At 48.8% G+C, this 22,326-nt stretch overlaps 1 protein-coding gene and 1 long non-coding RNA gene across 4 annotated transcripts in view; one reads left to right on the forward strand and one right to left on the reverse strand.

Moving 5' to 3' along the window:
- The window catches only part of MRPS18A (mitochondrial ribosomal protein S18A), a 15,867-nt gene extending 13,736 nt beyond the window's left edge, over positions 1 to 2,131 (reverse strand). For both annotated transcript variants that reach the window (XM_034990474.1, XM_034990473.1), the window contains exon 1: positions 1,996 to 2,131. In XM_034990474.1, coding sequence (XP_034846365.1) covers positions 1,996 to 2,107 — 112 coding nt within the window. In that variant the 5' untranslated portion in view covers positions 2,108 to 2,131. The remainder of the gene's footprint in view (positions 1 to 1,995) is intronic.
- A 40-nt stretch (positions 2,132 to 2,171) lies between these two features.
- On the forward strand, positions 2,172 to 19,768 carry LOC118001031. 2 transcript variants are annotated; one of them, XR_004676612.1, is made up of 4 exons: positions 2,172 to 2,253; positions 4,908 to 5,176; positions 19,244 to 19,470; positions 19,654 to 19,768. It is a non-coding gene; the product is annotated as an uncharacterized LOC118001031 (long non-coding RNA). The 2 variants fall into 2 exon arrangements; XR_004676613.1 differs by having other exon boundaries at positions 19,244 to 19,345.
- The last annotated feature ends 2,558 nt before the right edge of the window (positions 19,769 to 22,326 follow it).

Here is a 22,326-nt window from a genome sequence, read left to right on the forward strand (position 1 = left end):
TCACATCAATTCAATTATTTAGCTTTTAGGTCTGACAGCAAGTAACAGAAGAGTTACCAACCCAGGTATTTATGGAAAGAAGTTCAAAGACCCATCTGACCATACAGTCCATCATTTCACAAAATCTCCAACTGAAAAAATTCCAATCTCAAATGTTCTTTTGTAAACAAACAAACAAACAAACAAACAAAAACTATTCCTCTTCCCCATTCTCTGGGAACATAGCAAAGAACTGTTTTCAACTCTGAATTTCACAATGGATATGTAAATTACAGCTATTAGAGCTTGACACTTCGGAGACACCCTCAAAAATGTTAAGGGTATATGCTTACTTTGCAGCAGGGTATAGATGAAACATCTTACCATGTCCTTCCTATCATCAGCATGATCTCTTTGGTACCTTTCTTTATTAATGGATTAGCTTATCTAATATTAACCAGGCAGTATCTGGATTTTGTCGTTCTTTCTACTATATGTTCCATCTTCCCTTCATAGCTAAATTCTTCTAATATACCTATTTTCATTTCTTCATGAAATATCTCTTTGATTTCCCCAAACTGGGATCCAGCCCTCCCTTCCCCTGAATCTGCCAGATGGAGGTCGAGTCCAGCTGGTTGGGCTGTGCCTGGGCCTACAAGGAGCCCTGTCTGCCACTGCTGTTTGAAAGCCAAAACAGCTTTCTTTCTGAGACACATCCAATGGACTCCTCTTTAGGTTCCTCTCTTTGGACTTTTCTGCTCCCTCTGACAACAATGATCACTCTTTTCCTCTCGGCACCTCTCAACTTTAAAGGATACGCTGGCCAATACCATGGCAGAATCTTAAAAACAAACAAACCCACATCACTTCTTTTGCACATCATTCATCCATTCTGGCTTCCAGCAGTGCACAAAGGAAGGCTGCGTCCTGACAGACCTTTTCACTCTTTGCGAGGATGAGATTCCATCCTTTTAAAAGCCCGTTCAGGGGCGCCTGGGTGGCTCAGTCGTTAAGCGTCTGCCTTCGGCTCAGGTCATGATCCCAGGATCCTGGGATCGAGGCCCGCATCGGGCTCCCCGCTCAGCGGGAAGCCTGCTTCTCCCTCTCCCACTGCCACCTGCTTGTATTCCCTCTCTCGCTGTCTCTCTGTCAAATAAATAAAATCTTAAAAAAAAAAAAAAAAAAAGCCCGTTCAAGACACATTCCCCTCATTAAAACTTCCAATTGGGTTTCTGTTTCTGGTAACCAAATCTCCCTGTAGTTAATCATGTAAATACCTAACTTGCATTTATTGGACAGTATACATATCATCTCTTTAGAACCCAACTTCTCAGGAAAAGGGCTGAATTTTCTCTTTTTCCAGAATCCTTTGACAGTCTGAAGTACAGTATCTGGCCTTCAGTAAGCTCCCAGTTCAAGGCTATAATCAGGCTGCCTTTCAAGGCTTAAGATTAATGAAAAGGAGAACCACCATACAGCATTTGTCTGTTTCAGCTGTTCGATGGCTTTTCCACCTTAGCTTCCACCTCTCTGGGAGACTAGGGGCCGGGGCAGAAAAAGACGCCATCAGAGCACAGCATTTTCAGATGAGAAACTGGAAAGGGAGGCCCTGAGAAGGATAGCCACATGTCCTTCTCTCATGGTCCAGGGATTTTTTTTTTTTAACAAAGGAGGCGGCGGCTGAGAGAATACGGAAAGCAAAACTAACACGCTAACCTTTACCAAAAACTTTTCTGAATCCCGGGCCAGGTTTCTTCCTGCCCCTGCTAACTAAGCAGGGCTTTCTTTCCGTCCTTCCCCGCCCCCACCAGTAAGAACACTCGCGAGCGGTGGGAGGTCAAGACAATAGCATCAAGGTCTGGAAAGGGCTTTCAAGCACCCCGGGAGCGCCAGCATCTCCCGGGTTTCAGAACCGCGCGAAGGAAAGGGAGGGAGGGGAGCACACGGGGGCTGGAGAAAGCAAACTCCACTGATCTTTTCCTCAACCTTGGGAGATAACCGGGACCCAGGACTAACCTTCCCTGAACCCGCGAGCTGGAAGCCGAGCCCAGCTGGTCGCGATCGGGCCAGCCAGGAGCCCTCGGAGCAGCCGTCCAGAGGGATACACCAGCACATTGAGGGCCGCCATCTTGAAAACCAACGGTGACCTCTTGTGCACTTCCGCTTCCGGAACGGCGCGCGCGCAGCCGCAGTGGTGAGCAGGAAGTGTGCGGCTGTGGGCTTCTGGCTCGGATACTCTCGCGCTTCGTCTTCCGTAGTCTGTCCCACGGAGGGGTAAGCCTAGAGATTTGTGTTTAGCCTGTGCTTCGTTCTGAGGGTCTAGGGCAGGTGTTCTGGCTCCCGTCTGCGGGTCCTCGAAGTGTCAGGTCGCTTTCGTACCCTCACAGGCTTCCTTTGTAAAATCACATACACCACCCCTATTTACTTAAAAGCTTTTTCTTCAGGTCAGATGTGGATTTTCTGCCTCTTATGGCTAAGACTAGACCTGTACAGTAGAGTTTGAGATTGTTAGGACTCTAGTTCTGGAACGTCAGGTATCAGGCAGACCTGGGATAGAATTAATTCCTAACTTCTCCACCAATCTGTGTCCTCCCCACCCCCCCCAAACACACTTGTCTTTCATTCTCCTATACCTAACACTTACCTTTGGCCCCAGGGCCTTTGCATAGCTATTTCCTCTACATGCTCTTTGGCCACCTGCTAAACTCCTTATTTCTCAGAGCTCAGCTCAAAATTCACTTCCACATTAGAGTCTTCCTTAACCTCCCTGTTACTGGCTCTCAGCACCAGATAACTCTCCATTTTAGTACTTGGCATAATGGGGTTTTACCTCTATTTGTATAATACGTGTCTCTTCACCAGACTGTAAACTCCATGAAGGCAGAAATACTGTTTTTTTGTTGACTTATATCTTCAGCAGTGCTGAAACACAATAAGTGCAATGAATGAGTAGAATCTATCTCATAGGGTTGTGAAGATTAGATAAGACCTAAGTGCTCAATAAACAAAAGCTAATTAATAAGGCAATTACTGAGATGGCTCTCGTGCTAGGTACTTTTCATAAGTTTGATGTACTTTCATAATGAGAAGCTTGTAGTGCTATAAAGAAAACACAACTGCCCAGTTTTTCCTCTTTTGGATTTGCAGGATATATAGGATGCTCCCCTAGAGCTACATAAGAAATATACACAGCTCAATTCTTCCACTTGGTGAATAGGATATTCTTTTCCACCCTCCAAAATAAACCTGAAGGGGGATTTTCTAGTTATCCTACCCTGACTCATAGATGGAAAAATCAGGCTCATTAAATGGCAGAGTATTGGGCGCCTGGGTGGCTCAGTTGGTTAAGCGACTGCCTTCGGCTCAGGTCATGATCCTGGAGTCCCAGGATCGAGTCCCGCATCGGGCTCCCTGCTCAGCAGAGAGCCTGCTTCTCCCTCTAACCCTCCTCCCTCTCATGCTCTCTGTCTCTCATTCTCTCTCTCGCAAATAAATAAAATCTTAAAAAAAAAATAAAAATAAATGGCAGAGTATTAAATGTTTCCTGATAAAGGGGAGGGAAGGAGCCCATCTTCCAGTTGGGACTGTCACCCTGGTGGACTAAGGAGATGCAGAACAGCTGCTCTATGGGGCGCTTGAGTGATAATCGCCATAGACAAGGAAAACAGTAGAAATATGGCATCGGGTTACCATAAAACATCACATTCAGCAAAGGCAGATCCTGGAGAGAAAGATCAGTATGGGTGAATGAGACAGACACATGAATTAGGAGTCGTGGAGAGGGTTTTGGGGGGGTATTTTTCAAGATGTCCTGGCCAGGATCAGGAAAGCCTTGGCTTTTCCTATAGCTTCCACTTTCCTTCTGTATGATGACCTTGAGCCCTTCCTGCTTATACCATATCCCCTGTTTCTTTACAAGTCCCCAGCTTCTGATGATCCAGTAGCAACCAGGGCAGTAAGAGAGCTTCCACCCAGAGCTTATTTTGGACACAATGAGCTAAAGTATTTGAGTGCCAACCCTCTCTTCATTATCTTATCCTGACTTATTATAATCAAATTTTATTTTAAGAAACAACTTATATTTTATACAATGACAAGTAATGTGATTACTGTAGAAAAAATAAAACAGTAAAGTAAAAAGTAAATATATATCATCCATAATCCAGAGTTAAACATTATTTACATTTAGCAAAATGAAATAATACTGAAATAATACTTTGCAATATCTTATTTTTCTGAACCTATTTATTATTAGTCCCTACATGAAAAAAAATTCTTTGAGACCAGATTTTGCTCAGGAGACTAGCTTAAAAAAAATTTTTTTTAGGGGCACCTGGGTGGCTCAGTCAGTTAAGCAGCTGCCTTCAGCTCAGGTCACGATCCCAGGGTCCTGGGATCGAGCCCCGTGTCGGGCTCCCTGCTCAGCAGAGAGCCCACTTCTCCCTCTCCTTTTGCCTGCCGCTCAGCCTACCTGTGCTCTCTCTCTATCTCTCTGTCAAATAAAAACCTTAAAAAAAATAAAAAAAAATTTTTTTTAGACAAAGAATAACCTGTATAAGAAAGTACACAAATTATCAGTGTGCAGCTTGATGAATTTTCACAAAGGGAATACACTATCCACACCACCAAGTAGAACATTAATAGCAATTCAGAAGACCCCGTGGTGTCCCCTTCCAGACATTATCCCCTCTTCAAGGGTAATCATTATCCTAATTTTTGGCATCATAATTTACTTTTTCCTGCATTTGAACTTTGTATAAATAGAATCTACATAGCATGTGCTCTTTTGTGTCTGCTTTCATCTACTCATCAACAACATGAGTGGGATTCACCCATATTGTTATGTGTACTTGTTATTTATGCATTCTCATTGCTATATAATGTTCCAGTGTGGTTATACTACAATTTATCCTTTCTCTTGTTAATAGGATTTGGATACTTTCCAGTTGGGACTACTATAAATTGTGCTGCGATGAACACTCTTCTGTATGATTTTTGGTGAACACAAGAACAGACATCCCTCAGGAATATATCTAGCAGTGGAACTGTTGGATCATAGGGTATATATGTACTTAGATACTAGATAGTAGATACTGCCAAACAGTTTATTTGGTACCAGTTGTGTATAAGAGTTCTTGTTGCTCCACAGCTTTATCAATATTTGATATTTTTTGTGCTTTTCATCTTGGCCATCCTGGTGAGTATGTCATAGGACTTCATTGTGTATTTAATTTACATTTCTCTGATGCCTAATGAAGATGAATCATTTGTCATATGTTTATGTCCTTTAGATACTTTCTTTTGTAAAATGTCTGTTCAAGTCTTTGGCCCATTTTATATTGGGTTCCCTTTATTTTTTTTTCAATGAAGTGATTTTTTTTCAAGATTTTATTTATTTTTTTGTAATGGGGGGGGGGAGAGGGTGTAAAGCAGGAGGAACAGCAGGAGGAGGGAGGAGCAGACTCCCTGCTGAGCAAGAAGCCCAATGCAGAACTTGATCCCACAACCCTGAGATCATGACCTGAGCCGAAGGCAGATGCTTAACCGACTGAGCCACCCAGGCACCCCTGCCTGTATTTTTCTTATTGATTGTAGAAGTTCTTTATATATTCTGGATACTTGTCCTTTGTTGGATATAAGTACAGCAAATGTCATCTTCCTTGCTGAGTTGCCTTCTGTAATATATTGTTTTGATGAGCAGTATTTTAAATTTTTTAAAAGATTTTATTAATTTATTTGAGAGAGAGAGTGAGTGAGAGCATGAGCAGTGGGGAGGGGCAGAGGGAGAAGCAGACTCCCTGCTGAGCAGGGAGCCCAATGTGGGGCTTGATCCCAGGACCCTGGGATCATGACCTGAGCTGACGGCAGACGCTTAACCAGCTGAGCCACCCAGGCACCCCTTAAATTGTTTAATATAGTGTAATTTATCAGTTTTTTCTTTTGTGGTTGGCATTTTTGGTATTTTAAATAGGCTCCATGCCTAACTTGGGGCTCGAACTCATGACGCAGAGATCAAGAGTCACACACTAACAACTGAGCCAGCAGGTGCCCCTTTGGTTTCTTATTTAAATTTTTTCCTTTTCAAAATCATGAAGATGTTCTATTTTTTTTCCAAAAACTGTATTGTTTTACCTTTTAATTAGATCAAAACTCACCTAGAATTGTTTTATTATATGATCTGAGATTGGGATTAAGGTTCATTTTTTTTTTTTAGGAATATTTAACTGACCTGGCACCATTTATTAAAAACATCACATATTCCCTCATTGCATTTTATCTGGTTTAGATCTGTTTCTGGAGTTTCTATTTGGTCTCTTTTTCTGTCCCTTAGCATTATTTTAAATGGCTGTATACTATTTCATTGTCTGGAAGTGTCATATCCCCAGTTGCTAGGAATTTAAGTTGCTTTTACTTCAAACATATTTTCTAAGACCTATCTCCCTATTCCAAAAATAGTATTTTCTATTTCATCAGTGAGTCTTACATACCCCGTTCCCAGTTGGGTGTGTTATGGAATTTTTTAAAAAGATTTTATTTATTTATTTGAGAGAGAGAGAGAGAGAGAGAGCTCAAGGAGGGGTGGGGGAGAAGGGAGAGGGAGTGAGCGAGAGAATCTCAAGCAGACTCTGCACTGAGCATGGAGCCAGACTCAAGGCTTGATCCCATGACCCTGAGATCATGACCTGAGCCAAAACTAGGGGTTGGATGCTTAACTGACTGAGCCACCCAGGCGCCCATGGATTTTTTTTTTTTAATTTTAATTTCAATTTTTAATTTTTTAAAGATTTTATTCATTTATTTGACAGAGAGAGACACAGCGAGAGAGGGAACACAAGCAGGGGGAGTAAAAGAGGGAGAAGCAGACTCCCCACTGAGCAGGGAGCCCGATGCGGGGCTCGATCCCAGGACCCTGGGATCATGACCTGTGCCGAAGGCAGACGCTTAAAGACTGAGCCACCCAGGCGCCCCTGGATTTTTTTTTTTTTTTAAAGTAAAACCGTGCTGTGGAATAAGAGGGAGTGAGGGCCCTTCTCTGGGGGCTGCAGAATGATAGCTGCTGTGCAAAGGAAGGGTCTTTTCAAGAGCCAGAGTCTCTGGGGCTGTTGGCAGAGTCACTCTGGTGCCTGGGGCGAGCTGTGTGCATCTACATTAGCAGTTCTGGACCCTGAAGAGCAGCAGTGACCCTGGGATACATGGAGATGAGAGAAGGGAGGCTGCTGAACCAGCCACTCCTTAGCTTGACAAAATTTCCTATCCATCCCTTCTTCTGAGGAGCCCAGCCCCCTTGCTTCCACCCCATCTGCCAGGGAAATCTTCCTTCTTTTGTCCATTACTTGTCCTGGATCCTATATCTTAACTCTGGAGATAGCTCACATCCCCAATAAACTCCTAATGAAGATGTTTGGGGAAACATTCACAAGGGATGAGACCAGAAATGCTCATTTTGCCAAGAGAAACTTAAACTAGCAGCAGAAACAGTCTGGTCTAGAGACTTGCTCCCAGCCACCAGGCCAGCCAGCTGGGGCCAGAGCAAAGACAAGAAACTGGGAAGCCATGGGTGGATCAGCCTGTCTATGGCTTCGGGGCTGAGGAAGTTCTGGTCTGAGCTGTGGATGAAGACGCTCTTCCAGCCTTCCTCCTACCTCGCCCAGGAAGAATGGGTCAGAGCCAAGAGCCACACAGATGTTCCCTGTGAATGACAGAGGCAGTGAAAAGGCGCGGGAAGGTGGAGGCAGCTGATCTGCTAGAGACCAGGGTGGGAGGGGGCTGCAAGAGAAGCCAGGGGAAAAGGCTGACAGAGTGAATGACTGTCATGTTTGCTTTCTCCTAATTAATGTGGTTTCCTTACAAACCCCTGCTGATTCCCAGCTAGTTGACTCAACCATAACAACACGTGGCCTGCCCTGCCCAGGCCAGGAGCCCAGGCTGTGAGCCTCCCAAGAAGGGTCTGGTTTCATCTGCAGCAGCTGCCCCTCCTCCCCAACTGGCTTTGTGCAGTTGAGGGAAGGGACAACACCTCAACGGAGAGCGTGAGAGGTTGCGGGGGACAGCCAGGGACTGCTTGCTTTGGGCTCGCCTGGCTGCTCACCTGTGTTTCCGGTGACCTTTAAAAAAGGGCAGTTTCTTGCTGGTCTGGCAGGGCTGCTGCCTCCAAACAGGTATGAATGGGGGCGGGTGAGGAGACCTTGGGCAAAGAACCCCTTGCTTGGTGGTGGCCTCTCTACAGGCATGCCCTGTTTGACTCAATGGGCCTGGAAACAACTAGGCTATGTCTAGAGTCCTGGGCAATTCAGGGTTTTCCATCGGTTTTTCAAGAGTTGCTCCTCTTCCTTGCTGGGACTTTTATTCTGTCCAAGTTATTCATCTTATCCCCTCATTTGTTCATGGATTCATTGGGCCAGCAAGTATCCACTGAACAGCTACTGTGTGCCTTTTGCAAACAAATGATTACATGCACCAGGGGAGACTCTCAGGGGTAGAAGCTCTTGTCTGACAAAAAAACATGTGAACTGGATGATTGCCCTGGGATCTATTTGCTTCCTCCCCCCCTTTTTATTTTTATTTATTTATTTTTAAAGATTTTATTTATTTATTTGAGACAGAGAGAATGAGAGACAGAGAGCATGAGAGGGAGGAGGGTCAGAGGGAGAAGCAGACTCCCTGCCGGGCAGGGAGCCCGATGCGGGACTCGATCCCGGGACTCCAGGATCATGACCTGAGCCGAAGGCAGTCACTTAACCAACTGAGCCACCCAGGCGCCCCCTCCCCCCCTTTTTAAAAAGCATTTTTTATTAGTAAAATAAAATATGTTCAGAAAAATCATATAACTTCAACGTACCATACAAGGGCAAAATGGATTCGTTTCTATGCTGGATCACTAGGGCATGCTGCTGCCAGAACAACAGCTGGAGGGAGGGGGGATATATGAAAGAGAAGTGAAATTGGTGAGAGGTGGCTTTAGGGGCCTTCAAAACCTTTCAGGAAAGTGAGGCCAGAGGAAGGGAGGCCCCAGACAAAACTGCTGAAGGAGAGAGAGGCTGCCATGCCCTTTGTGTGTATTCCCCAGGCACAGGCCAGAGTCCTCTCCAAGCAAGTGCACCCTGGTAGGGACCCCCAGAGCTCACCTGGCATTAGCCTCACTCTAGCTTCAGCCAATGGTTGGGGTCAGTGCCACCCGCTCAACTCCGTGTCCTCGCAAATTAAGTCATCCTGGCTGTGGCTAGACCTTTGTGCAGAGGGCTGGGTGCCCCTTTGGAAAGGGTCTTCACATCCCTGTCAGGTTAAGGAACTCGTCAGATTGCTTTCTCTGGGTGCCTGAATCCAATTCTTACATAAGGGGGGGAGATTTTTACCTCTTAGAGCACTTTGGAGCTATTGGCATATTTTTGTGAATAGGGACAAAATGGCACCCTAGGCAGATGTTGTCCCCTGCTTGCACATGAGGGACACATACAAAAGTAAAATGGAAGAGCTGCAGCCTGAAAATGAGGCTCTGCTCTACCCACTGGCCACCTTAAGTCAGTAATGCTCTGTGGGCCTAAGTTTCCCCCTCAGTAAGGAGTCCCATCTAGTTCTAAAATTCTGATTCCATAAAGACACAGAGTGAGAGTGTCTGGTCTTCAGCTTCCTCCTCCCCTTTTTGCTGCCATTCAGAGATCTCACTCATTTTGACCCTTTGGCTCTCAACCTTGACGCTGGTAAGTCCGAAATCCATTGCCCTGCTCCAGCCTGAGCTCCAGCCTGTCTCCAACTCTCTATAGAGATTTCTATTTGGTTCTTCTGAAGGAGCATAAATGTGCACCATGTCTAAGTGAGGCCACCGCCGCCTTCCTGATAACTATCAGCACTTCTCTCAGTCTCCCTGTGGCTCACAGAGTCACCATCTACTGTCCCCATCCAATCGCCAAAGTTTTCATACATTTTGCACATTTCAAAGTTACCTCCTGATTTCCTCACCATCTCCATTTCTGTCATTTTTCCAGTACCTCCGTTTGCCTTGCCCCTTGCCCTGTGCCTCCCTTTCCAATCTACTTGGCTGTCCCCGTCTAATTTTCCCAAACACGCCTGGTCTCTTCCCGGCTTGATGGCATCTTGTCGCTTGCAACTGGCTTCTGAATCTGCATTTTTAAAGAAGTCCTGGAATACTAACATCTGAGAATTGCTGACCAAGGGAAGTAAAGTCCCAGCTTCACACAAAGGGCCTTCCTCGAGGTGGCCCCCCCTCTCCGTCTTCCCTCTCTTTTCCCACAGGGACTCTCAAAGCCTCCCCTGTGCCCATTCCCCACCCCTCCAGTCCCCCCCCCTTTTTTTTAAAGATTTTATTTATTTGACAGAGAGAGACACAGCGAGAGAGGGAACACAAGCAGGGGGAGTGGGAGAGGGAGAAGCAGGCTTCCCGTGGAGCAGGGAGCCCGATGCGGGGCTCGATCCCAGGACCCTGGGATCATGACCTGAGCCGAAGGCAGACGCTTAACGACTAAGCCACCCAGGCGCCCCCCCCCCCAGTCCCCTTACTGTCACTATGTTCCTCTTCAGGGGTGCCTTCCCTTCTTTCAAGGCCCGGCCCACTTCTCCCCTCCTTCCTCCCCAGATTTCCTGTATCTGAGCTTTCTGGGTATTCTCTCTTGCCTACCCGCCCCTCCAGTGCTAGGCTGCTCCTACCTCTGGTGACTTGATTCCACGCTATTCCACACGAGCCAGGACTCTCTGGGCTGTAAGTGAGTCATCAAACTTACAGGAGGACATTTGCTACCTTTTTTTTTTTTTAAGATTTTATTTATTTGATACAGAGAGAGAAAGAGGGAGAGAGCAAGCACAAGCAGGGGGAGTGGCAGAGGGAAGGGGAGAAGCAGGCTCCCCACTGAGCAGGGAGCCCGATGTGGGGCTCGATCCCAGGACCCCGGGATCATGACCTGAGCCGAAGGCAGGTGCTTAACTGCTTAATCAATTGAGCCACCCAAGCGCCCCCATTTGCTACTTCTTATAACCAACCCAGGACAGGCAGGGTTCCGTGGGGCCTCAGGGCAACTGGAGCCAGAAACTCAGAAACATGGGGCCCATCCTCCCCTTCTCTCATGTCTCTATTTCTCTCTGCATTGTGCCATTATTCACTCCTTCTCTCTGTAAGGCTGCTGGTGGTTCCTAGGCTTGGGACAGGGTGGAGATCCTAAGATTGGCAGGCCCCAGGGGAATGCTATGGAGAAGCTGCAGAAAAGGCAAAAGAGGATATGTTTCCCCAAAGAAGGGGGAGTACTGTTTCAAGATTAAGGGAAAATGCTGGACAGAAAAATTAGTCAATGGTCACCCATTTGTCACAGTAACTGTGTTAGTTAGGATTCGGGTGAGCTATGCATGAGGAAAACCCCCAAGAGCAGTGACTTAAATAAGATGCAAAGGACTCTGGAGAGAGAGACCCAGGCTTTGTCTAGCTTGTTGCTCTGCCATCTCGTAAGTTCTAGAAGACTGCTTGAGCGCCAGCCACTCTGCCCATACAGTCTAGGGAGCAGAAAGGAGAAATGAATGAAGAACGGCCCGACTTGCTATCCTTTAAAGATGCCTCCTGGAAGTTGCACGCACTTCAGCTTATATCCCTTGTATTGCCAGAACTTAGTTCTATAGCTATACTCAGCGGTGAGAGCTTCTGAGAGATGCCTTAATTTTGGGCAGCCACACGCACAGCTCAAAATCAGAGGTGTTCTTACACGCTGAGGAAGAAGGGTGGGATGGATCTTAGGCAACTAGCCTGTGCCGTGACCATAATCCCTGAGGTGCTTGAAGAGGGCATTTCCAGCCCATGGGGAACACACTGCTAGGTAAGGTGACCGGCTCCATTTTTGGACAGCCCACATCCACCCATCTGTGACTTATACCTGCCGGGTCTCCCTATGCCCTCTCTTTTCTACACTATAGTATTTACATTTTTAGAAGACAACACTGGCATCCAAGTCAGTTTTGGTCCTATCACCCTTAAATTCTGTTTTTCTCTCATAAGTTCCAGACCCTGGTGTGCGGCTGAGGCTGGTCAGTATCTTCCTTAAAAATGTGGATCCTTCAGTGGGGCTCAGTGCCCCAGATGTTCTGTGATCTGTAGAGGATATAACTGGGCTTTTGGTGCCCCCCATCTCAACACCCTACATCTGTCAATGTGCCCAAGATTGAGGGAGAATGTGGTATCTCATGTCTGGTGGGCTAATTGCTGACTAACTTCACACTTACCCCCATGGTCATCATGCTGCCAAAATGCTCGCATTCCACACTGTGCTCCCCCGGCCAGCTGAGCCCATAGCAGGTCTTTACAAGTGTCTAGAGCCTTCATGTAATACCGTGACTGTCAGCTGGTGGATTTGCTTTTCCTTCTGACTTCTGCCAGGGTCAGGAGCCATCTTTCATGTTCCCATGGAGCTGTTTATTTTTTGTCTTTCTTTGGGTAAGGTTATTTTCCTAAGTAAGGTGCAGGGTCTCTCAGAACAATGGAAAGCACCCTGACTTCAGAGTATGTTGCAGATTGGGCTTCTTAGAAGTGGACTCTGAGGCAGAGGTTAGCACGCAATGGGTTTTTTAGGGAGTGCTCTTAGGACCCATGTTTGCTAAAGGGAGGGAAGGAAGGAGGATCAGACAGAGGGAGGGGGCAAGCTGCAATGAGGTCTCAGTGAAATGTCCCAGCCTCCTACAGGGAGCTCTGAAGCTGGGATGACCCTTCAGGATTGTCTCACGTAGGGACAAGAGGGCCAGGTCTTTTTTTTTTTTTTTTTTTTAAGATTGTATTTATTAGAGAGAGAGGATGAGAGGGAGAGGGGGAGCAGACTCCCCGCTGAGCACAGAGCCCGATGTGGGGTCCCCATCCCAGGACCCTGAGATCATGACCCAAGCCGAAGTCAGACACTCAACTGATTGAGCCACCCAGGCACCCCAAGACGGCCAGGTCTTTGTATTCGAATGATGATGAGCCATTGGATGTAGGTCCCTTTCCGCTAGACATTCTCCACAGGAGTTGGCAGCTCAGGGCTTTCGGCCTGCTGCCCTCTAAGCAGCTGGAAAAATAGGTCCTTTATCTTGAAATGGGGTCTGAACAGGGCCTCATGGCATCTACCCCAGAATGGAAGAGCTGGGGGCTCTAGAACTGCGGCTGACCAACTGGGTCAGCCCGGACCAGTCCTTTCACCTTGCTGAGGCTCAGTTTCTCCTCTCATAAAAAAATGATGTCTGGGGTGTTAGCAGGTGGCATGGGCTGAGGGTGGGCCAGGTTCCAGCTGTGGCCGGAACTCTGCCTAAAAGGCCTGCTCTGAATCCAGAGGTGATTTCCATGTCCTCCCCTAATCTCTGGCTTTCTCTGGTTTACTGTGGGCATTATCCAAGGGCCAGGAGGTCACTAGGGTCCCAGGCTGGGGATGGGCATCGAGATGAGAGGGGGGCTGCCTGAGGGACCAGCTGGCAGGGGCCCCTGGGGAGCTCTACTATTTGGAATGGTTTTCCTCAGAGTCCTGGAAAGGCCTGGCAGGGGACAAAAGTCACAGAGTGGTTGTCCGGGACTGAATTTTTGTATTCCACCTTTTCCCTCCCAATTTATATGTTGGAGTGCTAACCCCCCAGTATGATGGTATTAGGAGGTAGGGGCCTTTGGGAGGTGATTAGGTTTAGATGAGTCAGGAATGTGGAGCCCCAGTGTTCACGTTAGTGCCCTTATAAGAAGAGGAAGAGGCACCAGAGCTTCCTCCCTCTGTCTTGGGAAGACCTGGTGAGAATGAAGCCATCTGCAAGTCAAGAAGCAGACCCTCACCAAGAGCCAAATCTTTTGGCACCTTGATGTTGGGCTTCCCAGCCCCCAGAACTGTGAGAAAGGAATGTCTGTGTGTGAACCCACCCAGCAGCAGGCCGAGCTGATGAAGACCCTGGTGGTGGGAGGGGAAGAAGGAAGCGGCTGGAGAACCCCTGGGGGTCACCGCTGAGAATTAGAGTCAGGAGACCTGAGTCTCCGTGATAGGTCTGCCCCTCACCGGCTGTGTGACCTGGGGCGTGTCCCTGGACCACTGTCGACTCCAGTGACCTCCTCTGAAGAATGAGGTCAGGTAGAAAGTCTCTGAGCTCATCTCTAACTTTGTGGTTCCATCACTCGAGAGCTAATGTCCTTCCATTGCTTTTCTGTCGCCGGGGCTAGGATGGGCAGAGGGGAGAGACTGGGAGCCAGTGGAGCAAGCTTTCTCCTCTTTTCCTGCACTCTGGCCCTGCTGTTCCTGCAGAAGCCTTTCCGGGAAGGCTGTCTTTGGGTGAGGTGGGAGGGTGGTGCGGGAGATGAGAAGACTCTGGGGCCCAGGGTCACAACCCTCCCTCAGTATTGTCCTTCCTGGCTTGTGGCAACTTCTGGGTGAGCTTTGGATCTGACAGTTTCAGGGTGAATTTATTAAAGTTAAGGGTATTAATAATAAAAGAATATAAACTAGATTTTATCTGTGACACGGATACTCATAACCACGTGGTATGTTCTCTGTGCATGGCTGGTGTGTGTGTGTGTGTGTGTGTGTGTGTGTGAGATGAAGAGAATGAGAATGAAAGAGGGAGATCTCTCATAACTTGATGTTTGGGGGACGCCTGGATGGCTCAGTCGGGTTAAGCATCTGCCTTTGGCTCAGGTCATGATCCCAGGGTCCTGGGATGGAGCCCCACATCGGGCAGGGAGCCTGCTCCTCCCTCTGCCTGCCGCTCCCCCTGCTTGTGCTGGCTCGCTCTCTCTGACAAATAAATAAAATCTTCAAAAAATATGACTTGATGTTTGGAAAAAATGCCACTTTTCCCCTTTGCTCACAGTTTCCTTTTGACCCCTGAGAAGATTTTTGGTTGTATTTATCACCATACAGCTGCCAGCCTTGGAACGTGAGAACCCAGGGGAGGAAGTGGAGCCAAACTCTGCTCACTCCTCTGGGTGGCTGGAAGGCACCGAGCAGAGGGAAAGGGAGACTGCTTTCTTTCCTTTTCCCTTTCTAGCCCATCTGACCTTTCAGTGGGACCTGTGTCCTGCTCCCCTCCTCTCTTTTGCCCTGAGCAGAGGAGGGAGATAGATGGGATTCTCCCTGGGGTGGGGGTGGGGAGCATGGAACTCATGCCTTCCAGGCCAGCTTGGTCCTGGGGTCTGGGGGCGGGGGAAGGGCACGGGGCCATTCTCTGACCCCTGGCTCCCCCTGCCCTTGCCCTTGAAGGCCTGTGTGTATCATCCACCTCAGGCTCCTAGGCTCCCAGGGTCTCTGATGGTGGAGTCCCCCCTTGTCTCATCCCAGGCCTGGGAGGCAGGAAGTGGCAGCAGAGGGTGTTCCCCTCTCTGGAATGACCTCCCAGCTCTAGATAGGACAAATGACTTGCTTAAAGTGAGTAGTAGCCAGTTAGAGTCAGAGTCCTAGTCAATCCAGTGACCTGCCATCTAGAAATAGATTGTATTTGTTCTCTCTGGTTGGGAGGCGGGAGGGGCTGGAAAAATTCTGTTTGGCTGGTTAGGTAGTCCTGGGGTACGGGATATTCCTGTGGGCACCGGCTGAGTTCCCCTTGCCCTGAGTCTGCCCAGGAGCTGGGGGCATAGGGAGCAGAGCCCAGGAAGGAGGGAGGGAGTGGCCAGGATTGGGGGGGTGGGGTGGGGTGGGGAGGCAGAAAGGGAGGGAAAGGGCTTGGGGACAGAGGGAGCTGGAGAGTGAGCAAACAGTGTCCTGGAAAACAACTTGTTTCCCCTTCCAGGAGCCCTGCCTGCCTGCCTTCCCCACTAGAGACAGTAATTTAGAATAACGAGTCATAATTTGATTACATTCTCTTCCAGCCTCGCAGAGTAAACAAGGTTCTCCGTGGAGGGAAGGGGCAGCAGGACCCAGGCTTCTGTCACACTCCCCTGAGCCTGGACAGGGGTTTCCCCTCCTGTCGCTGTCCCTCTTTTCCTGGGTGTGCTTGAAACACCGGTGGGCAACTTCAACCCCCATTTTTTACCGAGCCTTCCATTGTCCTTCTGGCTCCTATCCCTTCCTCTCTGCCCTCCCTGATCATGTCCCCACCCAGAAGCCTGCATGCTGTGTAAATATTTAAACCCATCTATTACTTCCTGTTTATTAGTGGTGTAAATCCTGGGCTCATTCATTGTGCATCTGTCCTGCTGTATCTTATCTCAGAAGGGGAGGCCCAAAGAGAGGGCCACGTGTCTGCTCTTCCCTGGGAGTAGCCTCCCTCAGGCCTGTCCTCAGCTGTATGACCAAGTTTGACTTTGAATGTTTTTCCCCCATGTTTTGCTTTATTGTGGTAAAGTATGCATAACATAAAATGTCACAGCTGAGTGTAAAGCTCAGCTGTATCAAATACATTCTTCTTTTTTTTTTTTTAAGATTTTATTTATTTATTTGACAGAGAAAGACCCAGAGGGAACACAAGCAGGGGGAGTGGGAGAGGGAGAAGCAGGCTCCCCACTGAGCAGGGAGCCAGATGCGGGGCTCGATCCCAGGACCCTGGGATCATGACCTGAGCCGAAGGCAGTCGCTTAACCAACTGAGCCACCCAGGTGCCCTCAAATACATTCTTGATCCTGTGCAACCATCACCACCATCCATCCCCAGAAATCTTTTCATCTTATAAAACTCAAACTCCCTCCCTGTAAATACTAATTCCCCATTCTGTTTTCCTCTCGGTCCCTGGTGAGTATGTTCTACTTTCTGTCTCTATGATGTTGATTACTCCAAGTACCTCATATGAGGGGAGTCACACAGTACAATTTGTCTTTTTGTGCCTGGCTTATTCCACTTAGCATAATGTCCGCAAAGTTCATCCATGTTGCGGTGTAGGTTAGGATTTCCTTCCTTTGGAAGGCCGAGTAATATTCCGTTGTGTGTAGACCACATTTTGCTCCTCCATTCATCCATCACGGACATTGGGGGTGCTCCCACGTTTTAACTGTTGTGACTAATGCTGCTGTGAACACAGGTGTACAAATCGGCTTTTATTTTTTTATGATAAAAGGCTACCTTGTATTGCTTGCTTGCTATACACTCAGAAGTGTGCAGACTTAATCACTTAATTATCACAAGTACTTGCCAGGTGGCAACTATTCTGTTTTATGGATGAAGAAATTGAGGCTCTGAGAAGCCAGTTTGCTCAAGGCAGAGAAAGGGGGAGCGAGGACCAGTACCTGTCCATGCTTCTAGCCATGGCCTTTCACTGCACTGTGTTGATAATGGACTTCAAGAAGGAGTCTCAGGGTATTATTACCAGTCCTGCAGCCCCATGAAGGACAGACTCTGTCCCCGACCCTCTTCCCAGTGAGAGGCTCCATCCTCCTGCCCCAGACAGGGCAGCCTGGACACAGGACCCTGTGGGGCCCTGGATGGACCTATGAAGAAGCCCAGGCAGACCCCAGAATGAAAGAGCATCTGATAGCCTTCAGGCTGCCGGCATTTCTGTTGTTGCCTCCCCATCAAGGGTGAGGGCAGTGAGGTGGAGGGCACGGGTCAGTGCGTCATTAGGAGGGTGGGGAGCGGAGGGAGTGGGGAGTCCTGGGGCCCCACAGGGTGGGGTCAGGGCAGTCATCATCCATCCCCACCCCCAGCTCTCCCCTGTGACTATAGCATGTCTCTCCTTGATGTCCCTGCCCCAAGTCCCACTCATCATCTCCCCACCCCCACCCCTACCTCCCCCAGTCTCCCTGAGGGCCCTTGAAATCCAGGCTGGCATCCTGGTCTAGAGAATTTCCAGGCTGGGCTCTACCCTAAGGTATCCAGCCTAAGGGGCTGCTTGTAGGAGAGCATATTGGGGTGAGGGGGCTCTGGGCTCTGTCAGCCTGTCCTGGATTCCTTCCTCTGAGCCAGCCTTGAGCCAAGAACTCCAAGGTCCGTGTGGGAGTAGCAGTGGGTCAGCTCAGTTCCCACGGCAACATGCAGGGTGGGGGCTGGGGCCCCGGCAGATGGAGGCCTGCCCTGGGCCCTGGAAGACGGAGGCCTGCCCTGGGCCCTGGAAGACAGGTTAGCTGCTGCCTTGCTGTGTGACCTTGGGCCGTTCTCCTCCCTGGGTTATAAAGGGTTTGGTCCACATCACTGGTTCTCAAACTGCCCTTTGGAGAGCTTTAAAAACTACTCTTGACTTGTTTTCAGCCTCAGAGATGCTGATTTATTTGGCGTAGTTTGTGGCCTGAGCATCAGGATTTTTAGATGATCCTCAAGTGATTCGTATTTATAGCCAAGTTGGAGAATGACCGTTCTAGATAAGTGCAACCTCGGGGAGGTAGTGCAGCCTAGTTGTTGACTACATGGCCCATTTGTGAATTGACTACTTACCCACTACTGTGTAATAAGTGTTTAGACAGTGCCTGGCACATAGTAGATATTCAGTAAGCGTTTATTGAATAACCAAAAAGAGCCAGACTCTGGGTTTGAATCTGCATGGGAGACAGCGTGGGAACTTTCTTTGCTCTACTTGCTTTGTTTTGCAACATGGGGACAGTGAATAGAACTTACTTCATAGGATTAATATGTATGAAGCCTCGAGACGGTGACTAGCATACGCTAAGCACTCCATAAAAGTTTGCTGCCATTTTAAATCTCTAACCTTATTTTCGGGCCCCGCCTCCCCCATGAAAGGCTCTCTCTTACTCTCCTCTGTGCCCCTGCTGGGGTTACAGCTGATACTAGTGGGGGCTAGCTGGATCCAGCATTGCACATCTTTGGGGCCTAGGGCAGTGTCTGGACCAGCCATGCAGGAGGTCATCACCCTTTCCCTTCCCTTAACATGTAAAACATGTAGACAGAGTCTTGTTTGGTACAAAGGGCAGGAGGGGCTTGCAGACCATGACGTTGACCGACAAGGCCCAGAGTTCTCTCCTTCAGATCCTTCTTCGCCCTGCCAGCATGGTCTTTCTAAGCCAGAAAGAAGACCACGTCACTCTCTTGCTTACTATGCCTCCGTGCTTCTCTGGCCCTTGCAGCGTGAGCCTGGGGCCCTGCAGGGGCCTGTGTGGTGCCCAGCCTTCTGTCTCCCTCCTCTCTCCATCCCTCATCTGTGGCTGTACTTCTTGGACTTCATATGCCAGTCAGCCCAGATGACCCACAGTCTCCCACAACAGGAAACATATTCTGTCCGGGGAGAGGTGGGCTCTGGCCGAGGCCTGGAAAGCTCATGCCCGCCCCTGCCCCCCTGCCCTCATTCACTTTTCTTTTAAGGTTCCGTACAAATGTTGCCTCTTTTAAGAATCCTTTGCTGACTCTTCCATCAACTGGGCTCACGGATTATTTAATTATTGTGCTTCCTCATTCAGGTGCTGCTTTTGTCCACCAGAAGGGTAACTGCTAAGTGGGCCTGTGTCTCTGGTGCCCGGCGTGGGGCTTGCGGCTTCGTGAGCTCAGTGAAAGTTTGTGAGGTGAAGAACGGATAGATGGGTGGATTTGCTGGCCCGTGGACTCACTGGTACCTTGTACCTGCACAGCTGAGGCTTGTTGCACCCTCAGGGGACGTGGGAGCACCTATGCTTGGGCCAGGACTTCTGTGAGCACACACTTGGGAGCACGGGCAGTGGGGAAGGGGGCCAGGCCCCTTTGGGGTTGGCCCTTTGGGAGCTGGAAAGGCCCTGCCTTTTTCTGCCCTTTGCCTGCTTCCCGATAGCCTCACCGGGGGCCTCTGACGGCTAAGCAGGGATTTGGGGTCAGATCAATATTTGTCTTTCTTCAGGAGCTGCCCTGCTCCCTACCTTGAACCTCTGGCATTGGCAGTGGCTCCATGCTGGACCCAGTGAGGGACGCCACCCGTAGACTTCTGCTGTTAAGGCTCTCGGCGTAGGTGAGAGCCAGAAGACGGTGAAAATCTTGGAAGGTGATCTTGTCCAGCTTACTGCTTCCAGCAGGCCTGGACTGAGAGCGGTCTGCCCTTTCCTTTGGAAGTCTCTGGAGGGGTGCCTGAGTGGCGCAGGCGATTAAGCGTCTGACTCGTGATTTCGTGATCTCAGGGTTGTGAGATGGAGCCCTGAGTTGGGCTCCACACTCGGCGGGGAGTCTGCTTGAGATTCTCTCTCTCCCTCCCTCTCTCTGCCCCTCCCCCCATGCTCTCTCTAAAATAAATAAATAAAATCTTTAAAAAAAAAGTCTCTGGGGGTGTGTGGGTGGCGCAGGCGATTAAACATCTGCCTTCGGCTCAGGTCATGATCCCAGGGTCCTGGGATCAAGCCCCTCATGGGGCTCCCTGCTCAGCCAGGAGCCTGCTTCTCCCTCTGCCTCTTGCTGCTCCCCGCCCCGCTTGTGCTCTCTCACTCTTGCTCTCTCTCAAATAAATAAATAAATAAAATCTTTAAAAAAAAGTCTCTGGAGGGAGTCTCCATAAGGCCTTCCCCCACTTCTCAGTCCCAAGCTCTGGCTGGGCTCCACCCTCCCCATCTCATTTGTGCAGTGGCTGGGCTGGATAGTGTGGCTTATATTGTGGCCACGTGAGACAATTTGAATAATTGGGAGCATATATTCTGGGCTCAGACTGGGTTCAGATCCCAGCTCTGCCACCTATTAGCTGTGATGTCGGGCAAGTCCCTCAATCTTCTGTGTCTCAGTTTTCTTGTCTATACAATGGGAATGATAGTAAGGCTGTCATTGCGAAGATTGAAGGAGTTAATGCATGAAAAGCATGTAGAGGAGTACCCAGCACGTAGTAAAATGCTCAAAAAAGGTGAGCTGTTCTTATTCCACAGCAGCTGTCTTCCCGGAGACTTGACGTGGTGTGCATGCAAGCACCTGTGATTCGGGGGTTAAGGGTGGACGAGACAGGTGCCTGCCCTCCAGAAACTCACAGTCCAGATGGGAGGCTGGCACCAAAACAGATCCGGCAAAGAAACGAAAGGGCCGTTTAATGCAGAAGTAGCTGCTCTTTCGGCTTTCTAGAAATGTGCTATGTTTCATGTTAGGGAAGTGGTTCTTTTGTGGGGAACACACAGCAATGGGCCCCTTGGGTGAGAAAGGAATGGCCTGAGTGGGTGAAGATGAGGTGAAGGAGAGTGAAAGTTTCGCATGACCTGAGGTGTTCAGAAAACTGTCACGTCTGGGGCAGCTGGGAGGAGAGCGCTGGGGGTAGGGTCCTCCAAAGAGGGCCAGTGGGTGAGGACCAGCAAAGAAATCTCCAGGGAGAAGTCTCATCTCAATTTTTAAAAAATTGTTTTTTGTTAGTAGGGAATATGTTTGCATATTTCAAAAAGTTAAGTGCACGGGGGTGCCTGGGTGGCTCAGGCCATGATCTCGGAGTCCTGGGATGGAGCCCCAGCCTTCCTGCTCAGCGGGGGGTCTGCTTCTCCCTCTGCCCCTCACCCTGCTTGTGTTCTCTCTCTCAAATAAATAAATAAAATCTTAAAAAAAAAAAAAATGAAGCACACAGAGGTGTATACGCACAATGAAAGCTCTCCCTCCACCCCTGCCCCTGGGCCATTAAGCTTACCGCCAGTTTCTCATGTGGCTTCCTGGAGATCTTCTATGTATATAGGGCAACTCTATGTAAACATATTTTCCTTCCTGCTTTTCCCCCTTTCTTTTGCAAATATGTCATTCACAGGACCCTGCACCTCACTCTGTATTTACTCAGCATTTGCTTAGCTTTGCATTTCCTTAGTGATCAGCCCGGGAGCAGCAGGGCTTTCTGGTTTTCTGACAGCTATGCTGTGCTCCACTGGGTTTGTGTACAGAGGTTTATTTACCCAGAGTCCTACTGTCGCACCTCCATGGTCAAGTCACTTCCTGCTCTGTGCCATAATTTCCCCTTGTACCCTTGAATCTTCAGGAAAGTCAGCCACACAGACGTGGGCCTGGTGAGGCTTAGGAGTGGATCTAAGTAGCTGCACGGCAGAGGGCTTCACGAGGCAGAGGGCTTCACGAGGAAAGGTGTGAGAGGACGCCCCATGCCCAGCCCTCAAAGATGCTAGGAAGGGCTCTGACTCCCCACAATGTGTGGAAGGGGGCGCGAGGCTTCCTCCAGGATGTCATGGGAAAAGGTAAATCAAGGAGGCCCAAGGTCAAGCAAGCATTCGGATTTGAGATGCCTGGGTTACTCAAATAATGGTCACATAATTAGAAATGTAGCCAAATATGATAGTACAGGTTGAATACTGGAGCTAGAAGGGCCCTTGGAGACCACTGAGCACTCCTCCCTTATGGTCATAATAACACAAATACCTAATATTTATTGAGCCCTTCCTCTGTGCCAGGCAGCATTCCAAGTGTTTGTGCTGATTAACCCATTAAATCCTCACACTAAACTTTGAGGTGGATGCTACCACTATCCCCGCTTCAGATAAAGGAAGTGAGACACAAAGTGGATACATAACAGTCCCAGGTTCACAAAACTAGTGAGTGAAGAGCCGGAAATCAAGACCCG

Source organism: Mirounga leonina, unplaced genomic scaffold, assembly GCF_011800145.1.
Source record: "Mirounga leonina isolate KUSES-001 unplaced genomic scaffold, KU_Mleo_1.0 Mir_53, whole genome shotgun sequence".
Taxonomy (NCBI): domain Eukaryota; kingdom Metazoa; phylum Chordata; class Mammalia; order Carnivora; family Phocidae; genus Mirounga; species Mirounga leonina.